Source organism: Thamnophis sirtalis, unplaced genomic scaffold (genome assembly GCF_051295495.1).
Source record: "Thamnophis sirtalis isolate CommonGarterSnake01/CBP01778 unplaced genomic scaffold, rThaSir2_p1.2 scaffold_6, whole genome shotgun sequence".
Lineage (NCBI taxonomy): Eukaryota > Metazoa > Chordata > Lepidosauria > Squamata > Natricidae > Thamnophis > Thamnophis sirtalis.
In genome coordinates, this window is record NW_028261386.1 from 131,826,198 (window position 1) to 131,846,581 (window position 20,384).

General features: G+C 42.2%; 1 protein-coding gene across 1 annotated transcript in view; it reads left to right on the plus strand.

The window, feature by feature from the left end:
* The first annotated feature begins 4,125 nt into the window (after positions 1 to 4,125).
* The window catches only part of CSMD1 (CUB and Sushi multiple domains 1), a 1,072,234-nt gene continuing 1,055,975 nt past the window's right edge, over positions 4,126 to 20,384 (plus strand). The window contains exon 1 of the mRNA XM_087718982.1: positions 4,126 to 4,247. Coding sequence (XP_087575108.1) covers positions 4,178 to 4,247 — 70 coding nt within the window. The 5' untranslated portion in view covers positions 4,126 to 4,177. The remainder of the gene's footprint in view (positions 4,248 to 20,384) is intronic.

Sequence of the window (20,384 nt, forward strand, 5' to 3'; positions counted from 1 at the left end):
ATTTTGGCCTTAATGGCATTTGTGCGGATAGCTTGTTCTTGCGCAGCCAGGATTAGTGACTCTGTTTCTTTCTTTAATGTACCTGTTGTTAACCATAACCAAGTTTTTTCACTGTCCACTTTATCTTTTATTTTTTTCCAGAAATTGGCCATGCAGTGCTTTGTTCTTTTATTATTTTATTATTTATTATTATTATTATTATTGTTATTGTTATTGTAATTATTTATCATCATCATCATCATCATCATCATCATTATCATCATCTGGGCAAGGAACTAAGAATAAGCCAAGCCATGCTACACTGATTCTAAAAAAGCTTTTTGTACTGTGAGGAAATAGAATGAAATAATGCAAAAAATATGGTGATCCATTAGGACTTAACTGGCTGAAAAGGATCCCTACTAGTTTGTTGCTCTGTTTTTCTATTTTTCTTTTTTCTTTTTTTTCTATTCTGGCTTGTCCGAGATTTTCCCTGTTTGCATCAGAGCATTGACTCATTCCTGAAGACACATGTGCTCCAAGCTGGGCTTCTTCCAATCTGAACTGCCCTGAAAAAAAAAGGGACATCTGAATAAGCAGAAGGTTGCGCTTCTCAGAGGAAAGAATGGGCTTTCTTATTTTAAGTATACTAATAAATCCTTTTTTGGATTTTCAAGTTAAATGAGCTTTCAATTGCCTGGCACGGCATCTGGAATAAAATCGGCCAGTAGATGGCAGCAATGCTACATCTCTCAGATGGAATTCAATTGTCTGAGGATCCCCCCCCCCCCCCCCAATCTCACAGGTGTGAACTCTACAACAGCATGAACTTGTAAATACAAGCCGATTAAGAGAGTCAGGATACTTTGCCCAGTATCCTGACTGTTCCAGCACTGTTTCAACAAAGAGAAGGGACACTTTTACATATTTCACCAAGAATTAATTGTAAGTAATTATGATGGAGAAACTTCTGGTCCTTACTATTTTGATTAGCAACATAGAGCATAGCTGAGGGGATAAATCATATTATACTGCATATTGTAGCTTTATCATTTGCAGGGTTTTTGGGGGGGAGGGGGGCGTCCAAAATAATCCGGAGAGGGAGGGAGGGTCATATTTTCTCAAAGCAAATCTGGAATTGGTTTAGAAAGTATTCATTTTTTCTTGGTAAGTCATTAGGAACATAATAGAAAGAATTGGAATATGAAAATGAAAATTATATGGACTTCAGTTATGCTCGCCCTTCTAAATGTTTGTGTTTTGCCTTGATAAACCACCTGAAATGCAAACTCTCCTTTCCACTCTAAAACGTCTTCAGAAGTAATACCCACAACCTGACGGCTTTTATTGCACATTGCAACATGCTCTCCGTCAAATATATGCACATTTGCAGGCCTAGGAGAGCCTCTTAATCATCAGTCAAGCAAAGTTGTTTAGCTCCTTCTCCAGATGCTGATGGGGAAAAACCGAGGCCTGTTCAGTGAGGCTTGAAGGGTCGTTTGCTTACTTGCTCTCGGTCTGATGGGTGAGTGCACTCTGTGCAGTTCCCATTTAGAGATTCCAATCACGGTTCCTAGTCCTCAATGGGTCACTTGCAAATGTGGCTAACGAAGAGGAGGAAACCACGGAAGCAGCAGAACCCGATTTAAACCCGAGGTGGCTCAGTGGTTAAATGCAGCACTGCAGGCTACTTCAGCTGACTGCAGTTCTGCAGTTCGGCTGTTCAAATCTCACCGGCTCAGGGTTGACTCAGCCTTCCATCCTTCCGAGGTGGGTAAAATGAGGACCCGGATTGTTGGGGGCAATATGCTGACTCTGTAAACCGCTTAGAGAGGGCTGAAAGCCCTATGAAGTGGTATATAAGTCTAAGTCTAACTGCTATTTAAACACCACTTGTAAAAAATAATAATAGCCAAGCATTAATAATCTGTTTCATTGGGAAAAATAATTGGGCGCCTCATCTGATATTATACCTTCCCTTTTCAAAATTATCTCGATGGTTATTATTACTGGAATCGTTTCTTCTTGCAGATTTTCCACCCCTCCCTGGTTCTGTGCAGAAGACATAAATATTACGCAGTCCAAGGCTGCTTCGTCCAGAGTTTTTATTTATTTGCCCCCTCTCTTGGCATCGACCCAGGAGGCTGGCATAAACCAGCCTATCCATTTCGGTTTCCCTAGCTGCTGTCCTTGGAAGAGAGAGCCGAGGTGGCGCAGTGGTTAGAGTGCAGTACTGCAGGCCACTTCAGCTGACTGCTAGTTCTGCAGTTCAAATCTCACCGGCTCAGGGTTGACTCAGCCTTCCATCCTTCCGAAGTGGGTAAAATGAGGACCCGGATTGTTGTTGGGGGCAATATGCTGACTCTGTAAACCGCTTAGAGAGGGCTGAAAGCCCTAGGAAGCGGTATATAAGTCTAACTCAGTGTTTCTCAACCTTGATGACTTTAAGTCCTATGGACTTCAACTCCCAGAATTCCCCAGCCAGCTATGCTGGCTGGGGGATTCTGGGAGTTGAAGTCCATAGGACTTAAAGTCACCAAGGTTGAGAAACACTGGTCTAACTCAGTGTTTCTCAACCTTGGCAACTTGAAGAGGTCCGGACTTCAACTCCCAGAATTCCCCAGCCAGCGAATGCTGGCTGGGGAATTCTGGGAGTTGAAGTCCGGACCTCTTCAAGTGGCCAAGGTTGAGAAACACTGCTATTGCTATGCCTTGCAGCCAAACCAGCAGAAAGGGGGTGCTGGTTCAAGGCTGGGGGGGGGCACTGCTTTTGGAGGCGGGCTCTTTTTTTGGAAGAGAAAATGGGGGATTCTGGGAGTTGAAGTCCATAGGACTTCAAGTCACCAAGGTTGAGAAACACTATGGGGATTCCCAGGCCTTGAGCTGAAAGGACATTGGAGGGCATTGGAGGCAGCTAAGGAAGAGGAAATCAAATAAAATAAATTCGAGGGCCTTCTAGAAACCACGTCTGAGGAGAAAAAAAGGCAAAGAAGATTCCACTAAGCCAACCCACCACACACAAACACACAAACACACACAACCCTCCCGCGCAGCCACACACAAACACACAGCGCTGTCGTTGGTGTGTTGCTTCAACCCCTACGCTGAGGGCTCGGGGTCTTTCCAACCCAAACTCCCTCAGAAGTCCACCGGGCAGGAACTCGCCCACCACGGCCGCCCCCTTAGGCTCGGCCGGCCGCCTGAGGCAAATTCCACGCGGGGCGGCTCTCCTCGCCTCAGTCCCGCGTTCGCCTCCTCCTGGGAGACCAGTTGAAGAAGACCCCCAAAGAAAAAGAGAGAGAAAAACAAGTTTCTCCCCCTTTCGCCCCGCTGCTCCCGGCTTCCCCTGGGGGCTGGTTCGAAGGCTGCCTGGCTGGCACCGGTGGGCGCGCTTGCCGCCGCCGCAGCTTCAGCCTCCATTCCCCTCTCTGTGGGAAGAGATGGTTGAGTCCAGCAGAAGCAGAAGCAGCGGCGGCGGCGGCGGCAGCAACAGCCGGAGCATCTCCTTCTAGCAGCCCCGTCAGCTGGCCGCGCTCGCCCGCTTGGACTTTCGGCGCCGGGTCTCCTCCTGAGGGGAGAGAGGGGGGGGAAGAGCCTTTCCCTTCACGCCCGCGCCCTTTCCCGTCTTCTTCTTCCTCCTCCTCTTCTTCCTCAGCGGCTTCCCCAACAGCCTCCCTTCTCGTCGCCCTCCCGCTTTTGGCGTCTCTCCGTCGACAGTCGCCGCGAGGTTGTTTTCCTCGCCTGGGAAGGAAGACAGAGAGAGAGTCGGCGGAGCGGAGGATCCCTTTCCCAGCGCGCCCGTCCCCCGCAGTGGGCTCGCCGGCACTTGATGCTATGAGAAGGAGCCGAGCGGAGGCAGGCAGGCAGTCTTGCGGGAGGAGGCGTCGAAGGCTCTGCCGCCGCCGCCGCGGCTGCTGCCACTCGCGGCACCCGGGGAGCTGCGCCGCTGCCCGGCATCGCCTGGGGACTCTGCTTTGGCCCCGGCGGCTTTAGTCCATTCGGGCCCGGACGGGGAAGCCGCGCTCGCCACTGAGGGGCGTCCCCGGAGGTCTCTCTCTCTCTTCCCCCCCGCCGCCTCCCCTCCAGCACTCCGGGCTCCCCACCAACCAGCCCCCTTCCCCGGCTGCTGCTGCTTCTCCTCCGCCTAGCTGGTTCGCTCCCCTCTCCTCCTCTCGATGCGTGTGGAATAACTGCGGCGATGACTGCGTGGAAGCGGTTCGAGGCTTTGCTGGTGGTGCTCGGCGCGGGCTTCCTCACTGCAGCTCAGGGTAAGCGCCGGCATCGCCGCCGCCGGCTTCTTTTCCTTCCTTCCAGCGAAGCGGAGCTGCCTCCTTCGGAGGAGGACGGGTGGATGGATGGGGCACGAACCGGGGGGAGCTTTTTGGGGGGGTGGGTGGGAGGGGGTGGTGGTGGTTCTTTCCCGGGCCGGTTTGGCTCGCTTGGTCGGGATTGCCGCCCCTGACATCGTTCCTCGGGGGAGCCTGGTTGAAGGCGGCGTTGGTGGAGCATGACGGGCCCCCTTTGCCCTCTTCGCCCACTCGTTCGAAACGGGCACCTGCTCTTCCACCACCCGCCTAGGGCTCCCCCGTGTTTTTTTGGGGAACGGTCTTTTGTGCCTTGTGTCCGGGACTATCCCGGGATGGATGGAGATTCACTTTGCATGGAACGATGGGTGGGTGGAAATGCTAAAGGTGGGCTACCAAGGCTTCCCCCCCCTCTCCCCGCACCCTTTTCAAAAATAGCAGGCGTCCCCTTCCCAGGGGGGCATGGAGCTCTTTGCCCCCTCCCTCCCCCCCCCCCGCAACATGCCACCTTCTTCTTCTCCCTCTGCCCACCGGGGGCTGTGAGGTTGAGCCTTCCCCGGGCAGCTTGGCTAAGCACTTTGAACCTTTCGCAAGTTGCAGAAAGCCAGCAGGGAAGGAGAGCGGGGGGCGCTTGAGTCATCCTCCTTGGGGGCTCTCTTTCCATTCCAAGGGGCTTCTCCTTGTTGCTCAGCCTAAAAAAAAAATGGGCAAAGCCTCTCTCTGTGGTGTGTGTGTGTGTGTGTGTGTGTGTGTGTGTGTGTGTGTGTGTGGGCAGGCTTCACCAGCCTTCTCTGTGCTCTTGCATGGGAAACAGGCAGCGACCCACATTCCAGGAATCACTTCTTTTTTTTTTGCCACTGGCCAATCAACCCACATTGGCTTATTTGGGATCCTTTTTAATCTTTGAAATTGAGGTGGGCAGAATACGGGAGGATTTACACAACTCCCAGTGGATTGTTGACCCTGGCCCCACAACTCATTCCATTCCCTCCCCCCTACACACACACACACACACAGAGAGAGAGAGAGATAGAGAGATAGAGAGATAGAGAGATAGAGAGATAGAGAGAGAGAGAGAGAGAGAGAGAGAGAGAGAGAGAGAGAGAGAGAGAGAGAGAGAGAGAGAGAGAGATGCGCAACAATATCTTCTGAATTGCCTTTGCTTCTCATTAGCTGGCCTTTCTCAAGTGTTTCATTGTGGGTGGGCGGGTGGGTGGGTGAGTGTGGAAGAGGTACCCAGTAACCATGATTCTGCTACTCCCAAGATAAACAGCACCTGCCACTGTTGAAACTGGCCTTATTTCTTGTTTCCCTTGAAGCTCCCTGTTAAAACTCAACTTCATGTGTGTGTGTGACCAGCACACAGCAAAAGTCTCTTTCTGTAGTTGGCTTCTTGAAAAAATTGACAATTCTTCCGCCTTTCTTTGCTCTTTGGATTTTTATTTTTAATTTTTAGAAAATTACTGAAAAGAATACAACATTTCTATCCTGATTCTGCTATCTATTACTCAAGGGTATGTGCCACCCTCTAAAGTGATGGAGGGTCATTTTGTGAAGTGAGCATCCATGGAGATTCCCCTTGCCTCCCCCCTCCTCCTTCCCTCCCTCCCTCCCCCCTTCTCCTTTTTTGGCTTTCTTCGAATTACTTTTGGTTGCCAGGCGGGTGGGGAGCAAGGCAAGAAGAGGCAGAGGGGGACACCTTTCTGTTTCTTTTTGAGATTGGTGCTCTTGAGGTTTGCAGAGTTTGGAGCCGAAGCAAGTTGTGTGTTTTTCGTTGCCCCCGAAGAGCTCCCTCTTTCAGCTACATCCCTGGAGCTACCGCAGGTGACAAGTGATGCCTGGCTCTTTACTGCCTCTGATGTCATTTTACTCACTTTGAATAAAGAACGAGGAATTGAAATATCTGACATGCTTCAAAATGGTGCTGAAAGGCCAGCTTCTGTCTAAATGAAGATTGACCTTTGAGAGAGAGAGAGAGAGAGAGAGAGGGAGGGAGGGAGGGAGAGAGAGAGAGAGAGAGAGAGAGAGAGACAGAGAGACAGAGAGAGAGACAGAGAGAGGTGGGGCCCACTGAATATGTTTGTGGTTACCACTAGAAGAATTCCCAGCCACCTTATCTATGGCTGTGGTTCTTGGGATATCCACCATGATGGATTTCATCCGGTTTCTCAGCTGCAAGAAGAAAAATCTTTCATTTCATTCCCTCCTCACATTCTGGTGTTCTCATTCTATTTTGTTCCCTTGGGAGTAAGAGAAAAAACGGTGTTACTGTTTGCCCACTGGGATCCTCTTTGACTAGCCAAGATTTCCCTTTGCCCTCCTGTTGATGCCACTTAATAACCTTGCTATGTGTCCGGTATTCCAGCTCTGGGGGCTCCAGATTGGGTGCGTGCATGCGTACGCGCGCGCGCATGTCTCTCTTTCTCTCTGTGTGTATGTGTTTGAAATTTGATGGAAAAGAAATGCAGGCATCTGCATGTTTTAGCAAATCAAACAGTTATGATGTGGTTGCGAACGGCTGCCTATACCACCAGTTTTCCCAGTTTGGAAAGGAGCGCTGAGATCCCTTTCCCAAGAAGGGAAGTCACGTACCAGTTAAATGGGCTCATCCAATGGTATCAATGCTGATCCTCTTTTATTAAATCCTGAAGAAAGTGAGTGGGGAAAGTTATAATATTGGTACAGTTTTTTTCCTTCCTCTTCAGCTACCGTTGGGGACTTAAACCTCTGATTCTTTCATTAAATGCATCATGATTGGCACCTGACACTTGCGATTTTAGGTTTATTTTTAATCTTATTATCATGTAGGAACCTCTGTATACAGATTCATGCTTAATCGGCACTGATCAAATGTATGTGGCTCACAGATAAAGGAGGTTTTATTTCACGGCGAGGAGTACCATTGGGAGCAGTTTTGTAAGAGTTAAGAATAGTTTGTGTCACTTTGGAGGGGGAAAATATTGCAGTGCATTCTGATGTAGTAGTGGACTAGACAACAGGCAGAAGAATAAGACAGTGGAAGCAAAAGCTGTAACATTTGAGTTTTTCTTCCTCAACATTTTATGCTCTCAAGCACTACAGCTCTGGTGTCTAAATTTAGCAAAATGTAAATCTGTGATTGGAATTAGACTGCTTATAGAATGACTGGGAAAAAAAATAGCCATCACCTATTAATAGATCAGCCTTAGTTTTCTAACTACATAAAATCCCAATTAACAGAACACAGTAGCTCTTTATTTTAACTCTTTTTAATCGATATAGATTGGATACGGAATAATCTGAAAGGCAGCATTTCTATGGAGAAATATGATGGTATGCTGCTTGTAATGTTCCTTTCATTTTCACAATTAGAGAAATGTAGTTTATCATTATCATATATGTGTGTGTGTGCGCGCACGGGCATTAAAATCCATATTTTAACAATTGAATATAATTTGCTAAATATGATCATATTTAAAAGGATTATTATATCTAAGGCTCCTTTCAAAATATTTTTATAGGAAAGACCTACAGGAATTGATGTTCCATCTATTGACCTTAATTTTAATAAGTGCCTTCAAACTGAAAAAACAATACATTTAACTAAGCAAACATTGGGGATACATTTCAAGACTTAGTCCTGTAACTCAATTATTTGCGATAAGAAAAAGTTTTTGCATGTCAGTGCAATTCATCATATGTTTTCTTACTCCATACCATACATATGAATTAAAGTTGAAATACGTTTGTCATCATAGCAGCATAAAATTAGGGCTATAAATCATCGTACTAAAACCCGAAATGAAAAAAAAAAGGATAAATGTAAGATAACCTCTCCTATACCTCTGTCACACTAATAACAAGCACTGCTGGCTAATTATAAAGAACATGGGAGGAATTAAGGTTAGAAGGGTACAGCTTCACTTTCAGTAATTAATAGGTTCTTAATATGTGCAAGAAGCTGAGAAGTAGCACATCTCTTGAAAGAAAAGGGAAAGAATTGCTTCTTGTGATTAAATGAGGAATACTGTAGAAAGGCATTTGCTGCGGAGTTGTTGTTGTTGTTGTTGTTATTATTATACAATTGTATCACAGCGGCCAGTTGTTTCGCCGGATTTGGCATTGGTTACTAGTTGGGCCCCACCCAGGGGCCTAGGACGTCGTAACGTATTTTCGTAATATGTGTGCAGATCCAAGCAGTGCGGCTTTTTGCATTTGACTGATGGTGATTTTGTCAATTTTTAACTGTTTTAAATGTAATTCCAGTGCTTTTGGAATAGCACCCAGTGTGCTGATTACCACTGGAATTACCACTGCTGGTTTGTGCCATAGTCGTTGAATTTCAATTTTTAAGTCCTGGTATTTTGTGATTTTTTCATGTTCCTTCTCGCGACCCTGCTATCACCTGGTATTGCAATGTCTATGATGATGATGATGATGATGATGATGATGATGATGATGATGATGATACAATTGTATCACAGTGGCCAGTTGTTTCGCCAGATTTGGCATTGGTTACTAGTCGCGCCCCACCCAGGGGCCTAGGACGTCGTAACGTATTTTCGTAATATGCGTGCAGATCCAAGCAGTGTTGTTATTACTATTGTTGTTGTTATTGTTATTATTATTATTCAGAAAGATTCTACTGTATGTTTGATTTGGGAGAACATATATATCTTTTGTAAGAAGGAAGGAGATCTATAGCCTGGCCAAAAAAAAAAGAAACAAAAATAGAAAAAGAAGAAGAAAGATTAGTTATGTGGCTGCTTTGCTTCCATGCTTTTGAGATTGGCAGAAAAAGATCTACAGTTGGTGACTGCAGAGATATCCAGAGCCTGGGAGAACATCTTAATTTCCTTCCTCATTAGCATATTCACTGAAAGGTTTCAGTTGAATCACTAGCTTAGTTTCCCTGATTTAAAAAAAAAAAGCTGCACTTTGCACTTTAAATTTAAAGAGCTAATAGGACAACGATTATAATCATTGTATATGTAATCACATGTAATTACATATTAAGACGATATAGTCTAAAGAACACCCCCCCCAGTTTCAAGGGTGTGCCCGCGGGTCTTTTGACCCTTGTTCTGCAAAATTTAGATCATGATGGCAGAAGTCAAGCCATTTATTAAACAATATCCTCCTCTGTTCTTCACTTATCAAAATGTCATCTCCCAATACCCTAGATCAGGAATGCTTAACTCTTTAATATCCCGAGTCTCATCCACTCGGGTAAAGGAACAGGGTCCTCTCATGTCAACGTGTCTCCAAGATAATAATGTTTATGTGTGCATTATGTATTAAAAAAAATTTAAAGGCTTGATTGATTGAAGTTCCAAGGACTTAACTCTGTTTGCTACTAAGATAGTTTCTGAATCCCATCATAAAATGTGGAGCACATTAAAAACCGTGGCACAGTTATTTCATTGATAACCCTCCTCTTCTGATTTTATTCCAACTAATTTAGTTGGAGAATCTTTTCCTTATTATTTATCAAATAAAAAAAAGATGCATAGGGTTTTCATTTCTCTAGATATGAGTTAAGAAGGTAGATTATATAAACCCCAAGGCTATGCGTTATCTAAAATCCCAGTGAAGCCTAAAAATCATAATCACTTACTGAGTTTTATGAACCCCAAATATTAAACTTTGAACATAAATACCCTTTGAAATTTTCCACACATGTCCTAGTTCCTTTTCCTTTTTATACGTTTCAATATCTAGGATACTTTTTTTTTTTTTTACAACTAAAGGGAAAAAATGTGATGCCATTTTATATAGCCATTTTTCTCTGGTTTTATTGTATTAAAATGAACATACTGGCGTCTTATTAATAAAGCTCACCATTAACTGTGACTATTCAGCAAAAAGTTTGCATGTGTTTATTACCCACTTAAATAGCACATACTTCCAAAGGAACATGAACATATTTATTTTAACATCTCACTCTGGAAAATACTTTTTTGGGGGGGGGGGAGGTGGGGAATATACATGCTAGTCAGATAGCTTAATGTTATATCTAAGAGTGATGCTACAGCAGTGTTCAACCTGTGACTGTCTGAAGCATTGCAGAATAAGGAGCCCTTCTCACTGTATTTCATCCAACATTTATATTGAGAAGCAGTTCTGTGATTTCATTTGCTGTTTCCACTGTTCATTTCTACTAGCGTGTCCGTTTCAATATACTGTACACCTACCTAGCATGCTGTGTTGACTACTTATACTGGTGCATGCTGAGGCTGCAAGAACAAGACATTTTGCCATATCTTATCTAAACTAGAAACTGGTTTTATAGGCATATTCCTTTAATTATTATTTAGAGAAAATATCGGTGCAAGAAAAACTGAAAAATCAGTGTACTCACCTTATCTGGATTTTCTGATTATCAGAAGCATTTTGATCTTAAGAGTTAATATTACATTAGTTTTTTTTGTGTGTGGTTAGTTTGAGCATGTTGGAGTTCTGATTATCAGATTAGAAGTCCTGTGAGAAAATAAGGGACACCCCCCCCCAATAATTCTCGAATTCTGTGGCAACCGCCATGGAAATTACTATTTATTTATGCAGAGTATCACTGTACGTAGTGTACACAATATTGTTTCCTATTTTCAAGAGCTTATGAACTAAAGTTAGTCACAAAGAAACAGCATGTACTATAAGAGAATGCAGGAATTAGTTAGACATAGTATTGATACTAATTGGCCTAAAACCAATAGCAATTTATAGTGCAGACATTTCAAGCCCTAGTAGTTACTAAGACAACAAATATAGCAGCTCTGGAAATAAGTCCACCAAAATTTCCTAGCGTGCAAAAATCCTTCCAAGCATGATTACGCTTCAATCGTTTGGAAAAACAATAGTCAATCACATTCCATTTTCAAGATTCTGTATACTGCATTTCTTTGGAGGCAATTTTTATTCATCAGAAACAGGCAAGCAATCATTTAACAAGCTTGTCTTTTATCAAGTCAATGAAATAATTTTGAAATTATTTGAAAGGCCAAGCATTATATTTTAATAGCGACTATTTAAGGAAAAACAGTTTAGAAATATCAACATCTATTTACTAGTCGAGTCAATAATAATGAATAGTCATTGTATTTTGTTATGATTTATTAAGGATTGGTACTTTCTCCCTTAAAGCAATGGAATCTTTTCATATTTCATTTCTTTTAGAGAGATGCATTAAATCTACCAAAATGTACATCATGCAGTAAAAGAAAAATGAAAATAAAATAATTCAAATTAGATACTTGGCAAGCCCTCCCTACTGTTCCTTGAAAAGTTGTGTGTGACCCTAACAGATATAATCCACTTTTTCCTTGTACTAGCCCACAAGGTAGGATACAAAACAAGTTTAGATAATATGATACTTCCACTGCCAAGCTTCCTATAGCAAGAAATGAAATGCAGGGGAGTAAATACATTTCTTTAACCAGAAACATTTTGAACTAGACACACATGTATATGCTGTAACTTAAGATTTTAGTTTTAAAGCGTGCTTTTTATATATGCGCTCTGCTTGCTGCTATCACTTTGTCAAAATAATTACTAGAACTACAACAACTAAAGGTTCCCTACTATGCTTAATGCCTATTCATATATATGAGTGGAAAAGGCCCCATGTATTGTATTTTCATTGCTTGTAGAATAATGATTCCCATACTGTGAGGCTGTTTTCCTAAATGGGATTCAAATAAGTACAGAGAAAATGAGGGAGGGGAAAAAAAAGGTTCATTTTTTCTGTTGCTGTTTTGGTAGGGACTTGCCAAAATCAAGAGCAGCTATTGAATATATAGAGTACAGTAAATAATAATAATAAAAAATAGCAGATGGTTTGTGTTTCTAGGAGCAGCCTAGAGAGGAATGAAAATGCATAAGCAAATACATTCTTATCTACAAGAATTTTACTTTTTTATTTTAAGCTTTTCCCTTAAAGTTTCTAAATGCCAAAGCTAATATAGTAGTGGCATAGAATTCACCTCCATAATATAACTTGGTTCTGTAGTTGAAGAGATCCGAGAACTGAATTTCAAGTACCAATTGCTCCTTTTGTCTGCGTATTTTTTTATCTCAGTCTATTCTGCTATTTTAATATGTTCATAATATTTTTGTTTGATTTATTGAATGATACAGTTTTTAATCTATTTTCCAGGTTTTCCCTAGTTTTGACTGAGAAGAGGTAGAAGTACATAAAGAGTTAGCCTTAATTTTGTTGTTTAAAGAAGCTTTATTTAATTTTTTGATGTATACCTTCTAGATGACTGTTTTGATAAGCAACGTCTACACAAATTGCAGATTATCTTACTATGATTTTGATTTATTAAAGTGACACTTAACAGTTGTCTAACTGAATCATGGATGAAGATTGACAAACTGTCATTTTTAATGCAGGAAGAATGGAGCTGGCAGCTACCCCAATTATAAATCCTCAGAATTCTTTTTAATGACCAGATAAATGCATACAACATGCATTGAAAACCTGGATGTGAGATTTCTAGTGTTTTGTTTTATTTTATTTTAGCTAGAACAGAAGGGGTAAAGGGACTTCGGACAGGATCTGTGGTTCCTTGGTGCAGTCTACTTATAGAATTTACTTTTTCTTGGTCTGTTGGAAGGGGATTATGGGTCAATTACTGCCTGTTCTGCAGAAATGGAGATGGTTACACTTTGGACTTATAAAATGATTTGGAAGAGTTGAAACATGAAAATGGTGCTATGTTGAAGTGCTTTTTGTTCATGTCTCTATTTTGCATCCTGTTTTGATTGCTACGATGTTAAAAAAAAAAGATACTGAGACTCTAGAAAGAGTGCAGAAAAGAGCAACAAAGATTATTAAGGGACTGGAGGCTAAAACGTATGAGGAATGTTTGCAGAAATTGAGCACATCTAGTTTAATGAAAAGAAGGACCTGATAGCAGTGTTCCATATCTAAGGGGCCGCTGCAAAGAAGAGAAAGTCAAGCTATTCTCCAAAGCCCCTTGAAGGCAGGACAAGAAGCAATGGATGGAAACTAATCAGTGAGAGAACCAACCTCGAAATATGGATAAATTTCTTGGCTCCAGATGGTGTGACTTGCCTCCAGATGATGTGGATCAGTGGTGGGTTTCAAAAATTGTTCAAACCTACTCTGTGGGTGTGGCCTCCTTTGTGGGAGTGGCTTGCCACCCATGTGACCGAATGGGAGTGGCTTGCTGCCCATGTGACTGGATATGAAGATGCCGACGACACTTGTCAGGAGCACCTTAAATTACCTCTCACACAGCACTGGCATGCATAAGAATAGCATGTCAACTTGTTTTTCAAAAGGCATCTTTGGTTTGCGTTAAAACAACTTCAACACACGCAATGTTCTGATTGCACCACAAACGCAGTAGTCATCCTTACCTTTCACAGAGGCACTGAGTTTTATAAATAGGAGCATGATAGTGTAGAATAATCATATCCAAGGACCAGTGGTGGGTTTCAAAAAATTTTGGAACCTCTTCTGTAGGTGTGGCCTGCTTTCCGGGTCCACTGGTGGAACCTCTTCTAACCGGTTCGGTAGATTTGATGAACCGGTTCTACCGAATAGGTGCGAACTGGTAGGAACCCACCTCTGGTGTGGATGCTCCCTGGAAATTTTAAAGAAGAATCTGGACAACCATTTGGTTGAACTATTACAGGATTTCCTGGTTGATCAGGGGGGCTGGACAAATCCCTTCCAACTCTGTTATTCTGTTAGCTGTTAGAAGACTAATAATTCCATTCCCTTCACTCCTAGTGGCCAGGTACACTTATAGGGTAGAATCGTCGCTATATAACGTCTATACAATACATAACTTAATGTGCCATTTTAGTCCCCTTCCCCATGCCTTTCCCATAAAGTTAATAGCTATCTTGGAGAGGTGACATTATATAACTGCAGTATATAACTGAGAGCCAAGGTGGCGCAGTGGTTAAATGCAGCACTGCAGGCTACTGCTAGATCAGCAGGTCAGCGGTTCAAATCTCACCGGCTCAGGGTTGACTCAGCCTTCCATCCTTCCGAGGTGGGTAAAATGAGGACCCAGATTGTTGGGGGCAATATGCTGACTCTCTGTAAACCGCTTAGAGAGGCCTGAAAGGCCTATGAAGCGGTATATAAGTCTACTGCTATTGCTATTGCTATTGTTTGAGTATATTGTACAGGAGATTTGATTTTTAAATAAAACCATTTTAGGCACTATTTGTAGCTAGGCACAATGATGATTTCGGAAGCATAAATTAAGATTTCTTGAAAGTGGAAATATTGAGAACCTACCTAATACAAACCCTGCAGAAGGAAAGAGCAATATTCTTGCCTTTAATGGGTCTTAGATCCCTTATTGTTCCACTTATCCAATGTTTTCTTTTTTTAAAAGTCCAAGTGTTCTCCAGCTGAATACTGATGCCCTTCCTATATAGCCATTGTAGACACAGAATACTGGGGCACTATTGACCAAACTCACATGTATCACTTGATCTCTGTGCTGTTCAGTGGCACTTCATTTGTTTGCTGTAGGGGAGAAATTAACCTTTACTTGCTTTCTTTAATAAATTTAGTAAACAGGGAGATGATCTGTGGAAACAGGAAAAAAAAAGAAAAAAACCTTAACTAATGTTGCCATGGCAATTGGTTCTTTTTCTTTTCTCAACTCTAAAGGGATGGGTGGTTCTCCCTCCCCCCTTTTTTGTTTTCCTTCTTAAAGGAAAAACCAAATTGAAAATTGGCATTTTAAAGATTATTGGAAATGCACACAAACAAGGATCTGTCCATATGTCATATGACCTTACTAGCAAACCTCAGCGTTTTTACAGTAACTTTCTTATTTAAAGGCCCTGTCACAGGCGGACTCATTTTAAAAGCAGAAATACCTATCTACTGGGGCCCAACATTTAACCCTTTAACACTTGGTTTATTCGCATTGACTAGTTGTGTATTAAAACTATAAATGCTCTGTTTGGTTTGGTAGAAAACCTATTAGACTAGGTGGTCCTAAACCTTAGAAACAAAGGCATATATTTACAAACCAATTTTGTTGTATACATGATGCACAATGACAATGAAGGCTGTGCTACACTATTATTTTTTTTTATTTAATCACATATGTATGGCTGCCCATCTCACATTGTGATTCTGGGCAATTAAAAAAAAACCATAAAACTGTCAAAACAGCCAATTTATATTAAAATAAACACAAGAAACAAACAAATAAAAAACAAAATGACAGGAATACACAGAGAGTTCATTTTATTTAAAAGAGCCGAGGTGGCGCAGTGGTTAGAGTGCTGTACTGCAGGCCACTTCAGCTGACTGCTATCTGCAGTTCGGCGGTTCAAATCTCACTGGCTCAAGGTTGACTCAGCCTTCCATCCTTCCGAGGTGGGTGAAATGAGGACCCGGACTGTGAGGGTGATATGCTGACTCTGTAAACCGCTTAGAGAGGGCTGAAAGCCCTATGAAGCGGTATATAAGTCTAACTGCTATTGCTTTTGCTATTGACTATCACATAACCATCTAAGCTTCATTCCACACACACACACCCCCCAAGCTAATTAAAACCATGTTTTAAAGGCCAAAAGGGTTGGAACCAACCTCACTTTGGGGGGAAGTGATATTTCATAGGGTGGGAACTACATCAGAAAAGTCTTTCTTGCTAGATCCCAACCAACAAAACTCCATAACTGGTGGTACCTCCACACACCTCTCCTGCCAGTCAGGGAAAGGCAGTCCCTCAAGTGTCCCAGTCCCGTGCCATGTAGGGTTTCAAAGGTTATAACCAACACCTTGAATTGAACCTGGGAACTAGACTCAAGGAGCTCAGAAAAGGGGGTTACTATCAAGCAGGGAAGTTGGTACAGTAGCAATGATCCCAACTGATCCCTAGAACTCAAGAGGATCTCACATCTAGTTGATTGTGGAGAAGCACCTCTGAAAACCACCAGAGACTCCGAAATAGCATTCGCTATTACTCCACCTTTACTCTGGATTCTCAGCTTGTTCTAATCATGACACCCAGATGGGCGCATTTCCAAAAGAGGAACTAGCCCTTCCTTCTGGATCCAGCTAGGTCTCAATGATATGCATCAGGTCAACTGTTTCATATATGATCCAATCACAAATGAAGGAGGCTTTATTAGAGATTGAGCCTGCATTTAGCAGCAGCAAGAGAAAACCAGGGCATCTTTAGGCCTGATGACCAAGAAATGGGAATGGGTCCAGGGACTGGAACAAGACACCAGTATGAAGCATTGCGATCATGTTCTCTGAGGGTGGCCCATCCTCCTGGCATAGCTCCCCAAATCAGTTATTACCAAAATGTACTGCCCCAATCAGGCATGAAATGTTCTAACCTTTGCTACTTGTTCGGAACCAGGAGTGCATGTGCTTCACTTGCATATGATGCTTCTGTGCATGCGCAGGACATTTTGCACATGTGCAGAGCATCTGTGATGATGTCTGGGTGGGTGAGCCCTCCGCCACCACAATCAGTTTGCCTGAACTGGTGCAAACTAGCCGAATACCACCTCTGGCCCCAATATTAGAAGAGCCGAGGTGGCGCAGTGGTTAGGGTGCAGTACTGCAGGCCACTTCAGCTGACTGTTATCTGCAGTTCAGCGGTTCAAATCTCACCGGCTCAAGGTTGACTCAGCCTTCCATCCTTCCGAGGTGGGTGAAATGAGGACCCAGACTGTGGGGGCGATATGCTGACTCTGTAAACCGCTTAGAGAGGGCTGAAAGCTCTATGAAGCGGTATATAAGTCTAACTGCTATTGCTATTGCTATTCCCTAACCCAGACCTCCTGTTTCCCAACACAGAGAACCCCCATATTTCACCACGCAAACCATACATATAAGGGGGGAAGAATATGTATCCCCAAGCACTTTAGCACTCAATCTCAGTGCCAAGGAAGCACAGACAACAACCACATTATAACCCACCAACCAGCCACCCACACACCCTCCACTCTCATAGGCTGGCTAAGAGGCACCATCCATGCCCTCCAGAAGGACCCACTACTGTTCCCAACCGCTCTCGTCTCCCCCCATCATCTGCAACCCCCATTCTGGCAACAACCCAGGCCATCCAGATGTAGTCAAATCTAGACTGTGATGTTTGACCACCCAAAATGGCAAAAGTATTGTTTCTTGTGCATCTGGTGATGAAGAAGACAAGACTGTGGCAATTTCAGGCACAAGTCCTCTGAACCTTCTTGGTTTCGCCTCCCAAATTCATCACCATCTGATAAACAGGAAGCAAAGCTGTCTTATAAATCATGAAAAGCTCCTACGCCTCCCCCCCCCCCCAAAAGAGCTACTGGTATGACAGCTGGCATGTGATTGGATAGCATTGCTGCCAAGCAGAGGAGGGCAGTGTCACTGCACCAGCAGAGATCACCCAGCATTAATCTGAAGTGATCATACCGTAGAACTGAAGGCAGAGTTACAAGTACAGTTTTGATCTCTACGTCAGCATTTTATCTTGCTGCTTTCCGTTTCGAGGAAATTATACTACAAAGCAGGGTTACGAAACGAAAGAGGGCTAATCATTTTGTTTCTTCTATAGCTGCATTTACAGAATTACTTTACTGAAAAGTTATTGTCAGAAGAAAGGAGACAAGGCTATTGTGTTTGAGGTACTTTATACCCCGTATAAAGGGATAACAATTCAACGGCACTATCATTTTCTAAACTTTTTTGAACAGGGGTATATATTATATAGTTGTTCTGAAAATAAATTCTATAATGTGAGGATTTTATAATGCTTAATGAAAAACTCAACATTTCACTTGACTGATTATATATATGTATGTGTGTGTATGTATATGCATATGTGTGTGTGTGTGTATGTGTTTGTGTGTGTGTGTGTTGTATTTGTGCTGATAAATAAATAAAGGGAGACTAGTATAGAACCTTTACATAAGGTTCTCCTCCTTTATCATATATATATATATATATATATATATATATATATATATATATATATATATATATATATCAGCACAAATATAACATATGTATGTATGTATGTATGTATGTATGTATGTATGTATGTATGTATGTATGTATGTATGTATGTATGTAGTATTTGTGCTGATAAATAAATAAAGGGAGACTAGTATAGATCTATTTCAAGCTATTTAGCTCTCATCAGTTAGCCATACCCTTACTGGGATTCGAACCTGGGCTGTTTACATATTAGGCAGATGTGTTAACCACTAAGCCACAGGCTCTGATCCGTTATCAGCTGAGCCAGGGAGAAAGGTATATATTTAAAGTCACAACGCCTGGTATGCCCCAATTATATATATAAAACTATTATTTAAAAAAAATGATGTAAGGCAAATGTAAAGTTGTATGCATATTTAAAATGACAGAACAGAAAAAAACCCCACAGAGGCAAAGCTAAAGGAAGCATCATTAATGCTCTAGGTTGAATCAGAACTTTCCTTGGATTTGCATACATGATTTGAGATGGTTTATGGGATGGTCTCATTTTCGCCCTTTGAATTGGCAGTTCTATTTTAGAAGATTGAATATTTGGTGGGAAATTTTAAAAAATATAATTGTAGAGAGGAACAGAGAGAGGGGCCTGTATTCTAGATCTCCCCCTTTTTTCCAAAACTGTTCATGGTGTGATTGCCACCTGTTCTGAATAAGTAGAAACTGTTCCCCTTTTATTGAGGCTCAATGTGGAAAACGAAGATGCTGAATTTTTAATTTAGACCTGTGGGAAAGATCATGGACAGCACTGTTAGATCTACTACTACCTCCAGAAAACCTCGTTTTACCTGTCACAGTAACTAAGCTTTGGTTGGCCAGGAAAAAAAACCCAAAATAATGATGATGATTTCATGAAGGGCATATGGCAGAGGACTTTTGCAGAAGAAGATTTGTTTAGTTGTTTAGTTGTTTGTTTGAGAGGGTCTATTTGTAATCTCTCATGCTTTGGATTATTGCAATGTGCTCTAAATGGGGGTGTATTTGAAGATCTCTCAGATGCTCCACAATGCATTGGCGCAAATAATTATGGAAATCCTTCAGTATATCCATGTAACAACACTTCTTTGTAAGTATTGTAAATCTTACCAGTAGCCGGTTGGCCTCTGAATTTAACTCAAAGTATAGATTACTAACTATAACAAGAGGAGCCCTTGTGGCAGAGTGGTTAGAAAGCAGTATTGCAGGCAAACTTTGCCCACAGTCTGGAGTTCGATCCTGATTGGTTCAAGGTCAACTCAGCCTTTCATCCTTATAGAGTCAGTAAAATGAGGACCCAAATTGTTGAGGGCAATATTCTGACTCTGTAAACTGCTTAGAGAAGACCGTAAAAAACACTATGGAGCGATATATAAGTTTGACTGTTATTCCTATAAGACCCTTCCTGGTACTGGTTATAATCTGTTCCTAATATCCTCTGTCCTCTTGATACAATTTGACAAAGTTGGCACGTTCATAGTCACGTCACTTAAGCATCTGGTGGGACAAAGGACACATGTCTTCTCTGTCACTGCACCTTCTCTCTGGACACCCAGCATTGCCCCCCCTTCCCCCAATGACCCCCAACTCTGCTTGCCTTTTCGAAAATCTGGCATTGGGTAAAGAGGTTTATTAACCTGCCTTTGGTGCAATGTGTTTTTATTATGGTGTTGTTTTTTTTTTGTTAGTTGCTATTTGGTGTTTTAAATTGCTTTGAATGGATGATGACTATTTAAATTGAATAATAAACAGTAACAAAGAAGCAAGTTTACTTATTTATTTAATTCAAATTAGCTGGCCCTCTGACTCTAGGGAGCTCACGGTATAATAAACGAAAACCCAACAGAGAACAAAATGCAGAGAAACAATTCCCACACTCTTAAGACAGGTGGAATGGAAACCTAAGCAAATGTTTATGCAGTTGATAAATAGCTTAAATTTTGAACTGACATGTGCTACGTGATGGCCATGAATGACAAGCTTTTTCTCATTGCTGCAAGTGGCTGTTAGAAGTATAAAAAGTTACTGCAATTTATTTCGCCGTGTTTCTAAATTACGTTCGGGCTGCATTATTTATTGCTCCTGCTGTTCGCTCTGTTTTGTTTTAATTCTGCATTTTTAAATGTTATTTATTAAGAACCTGG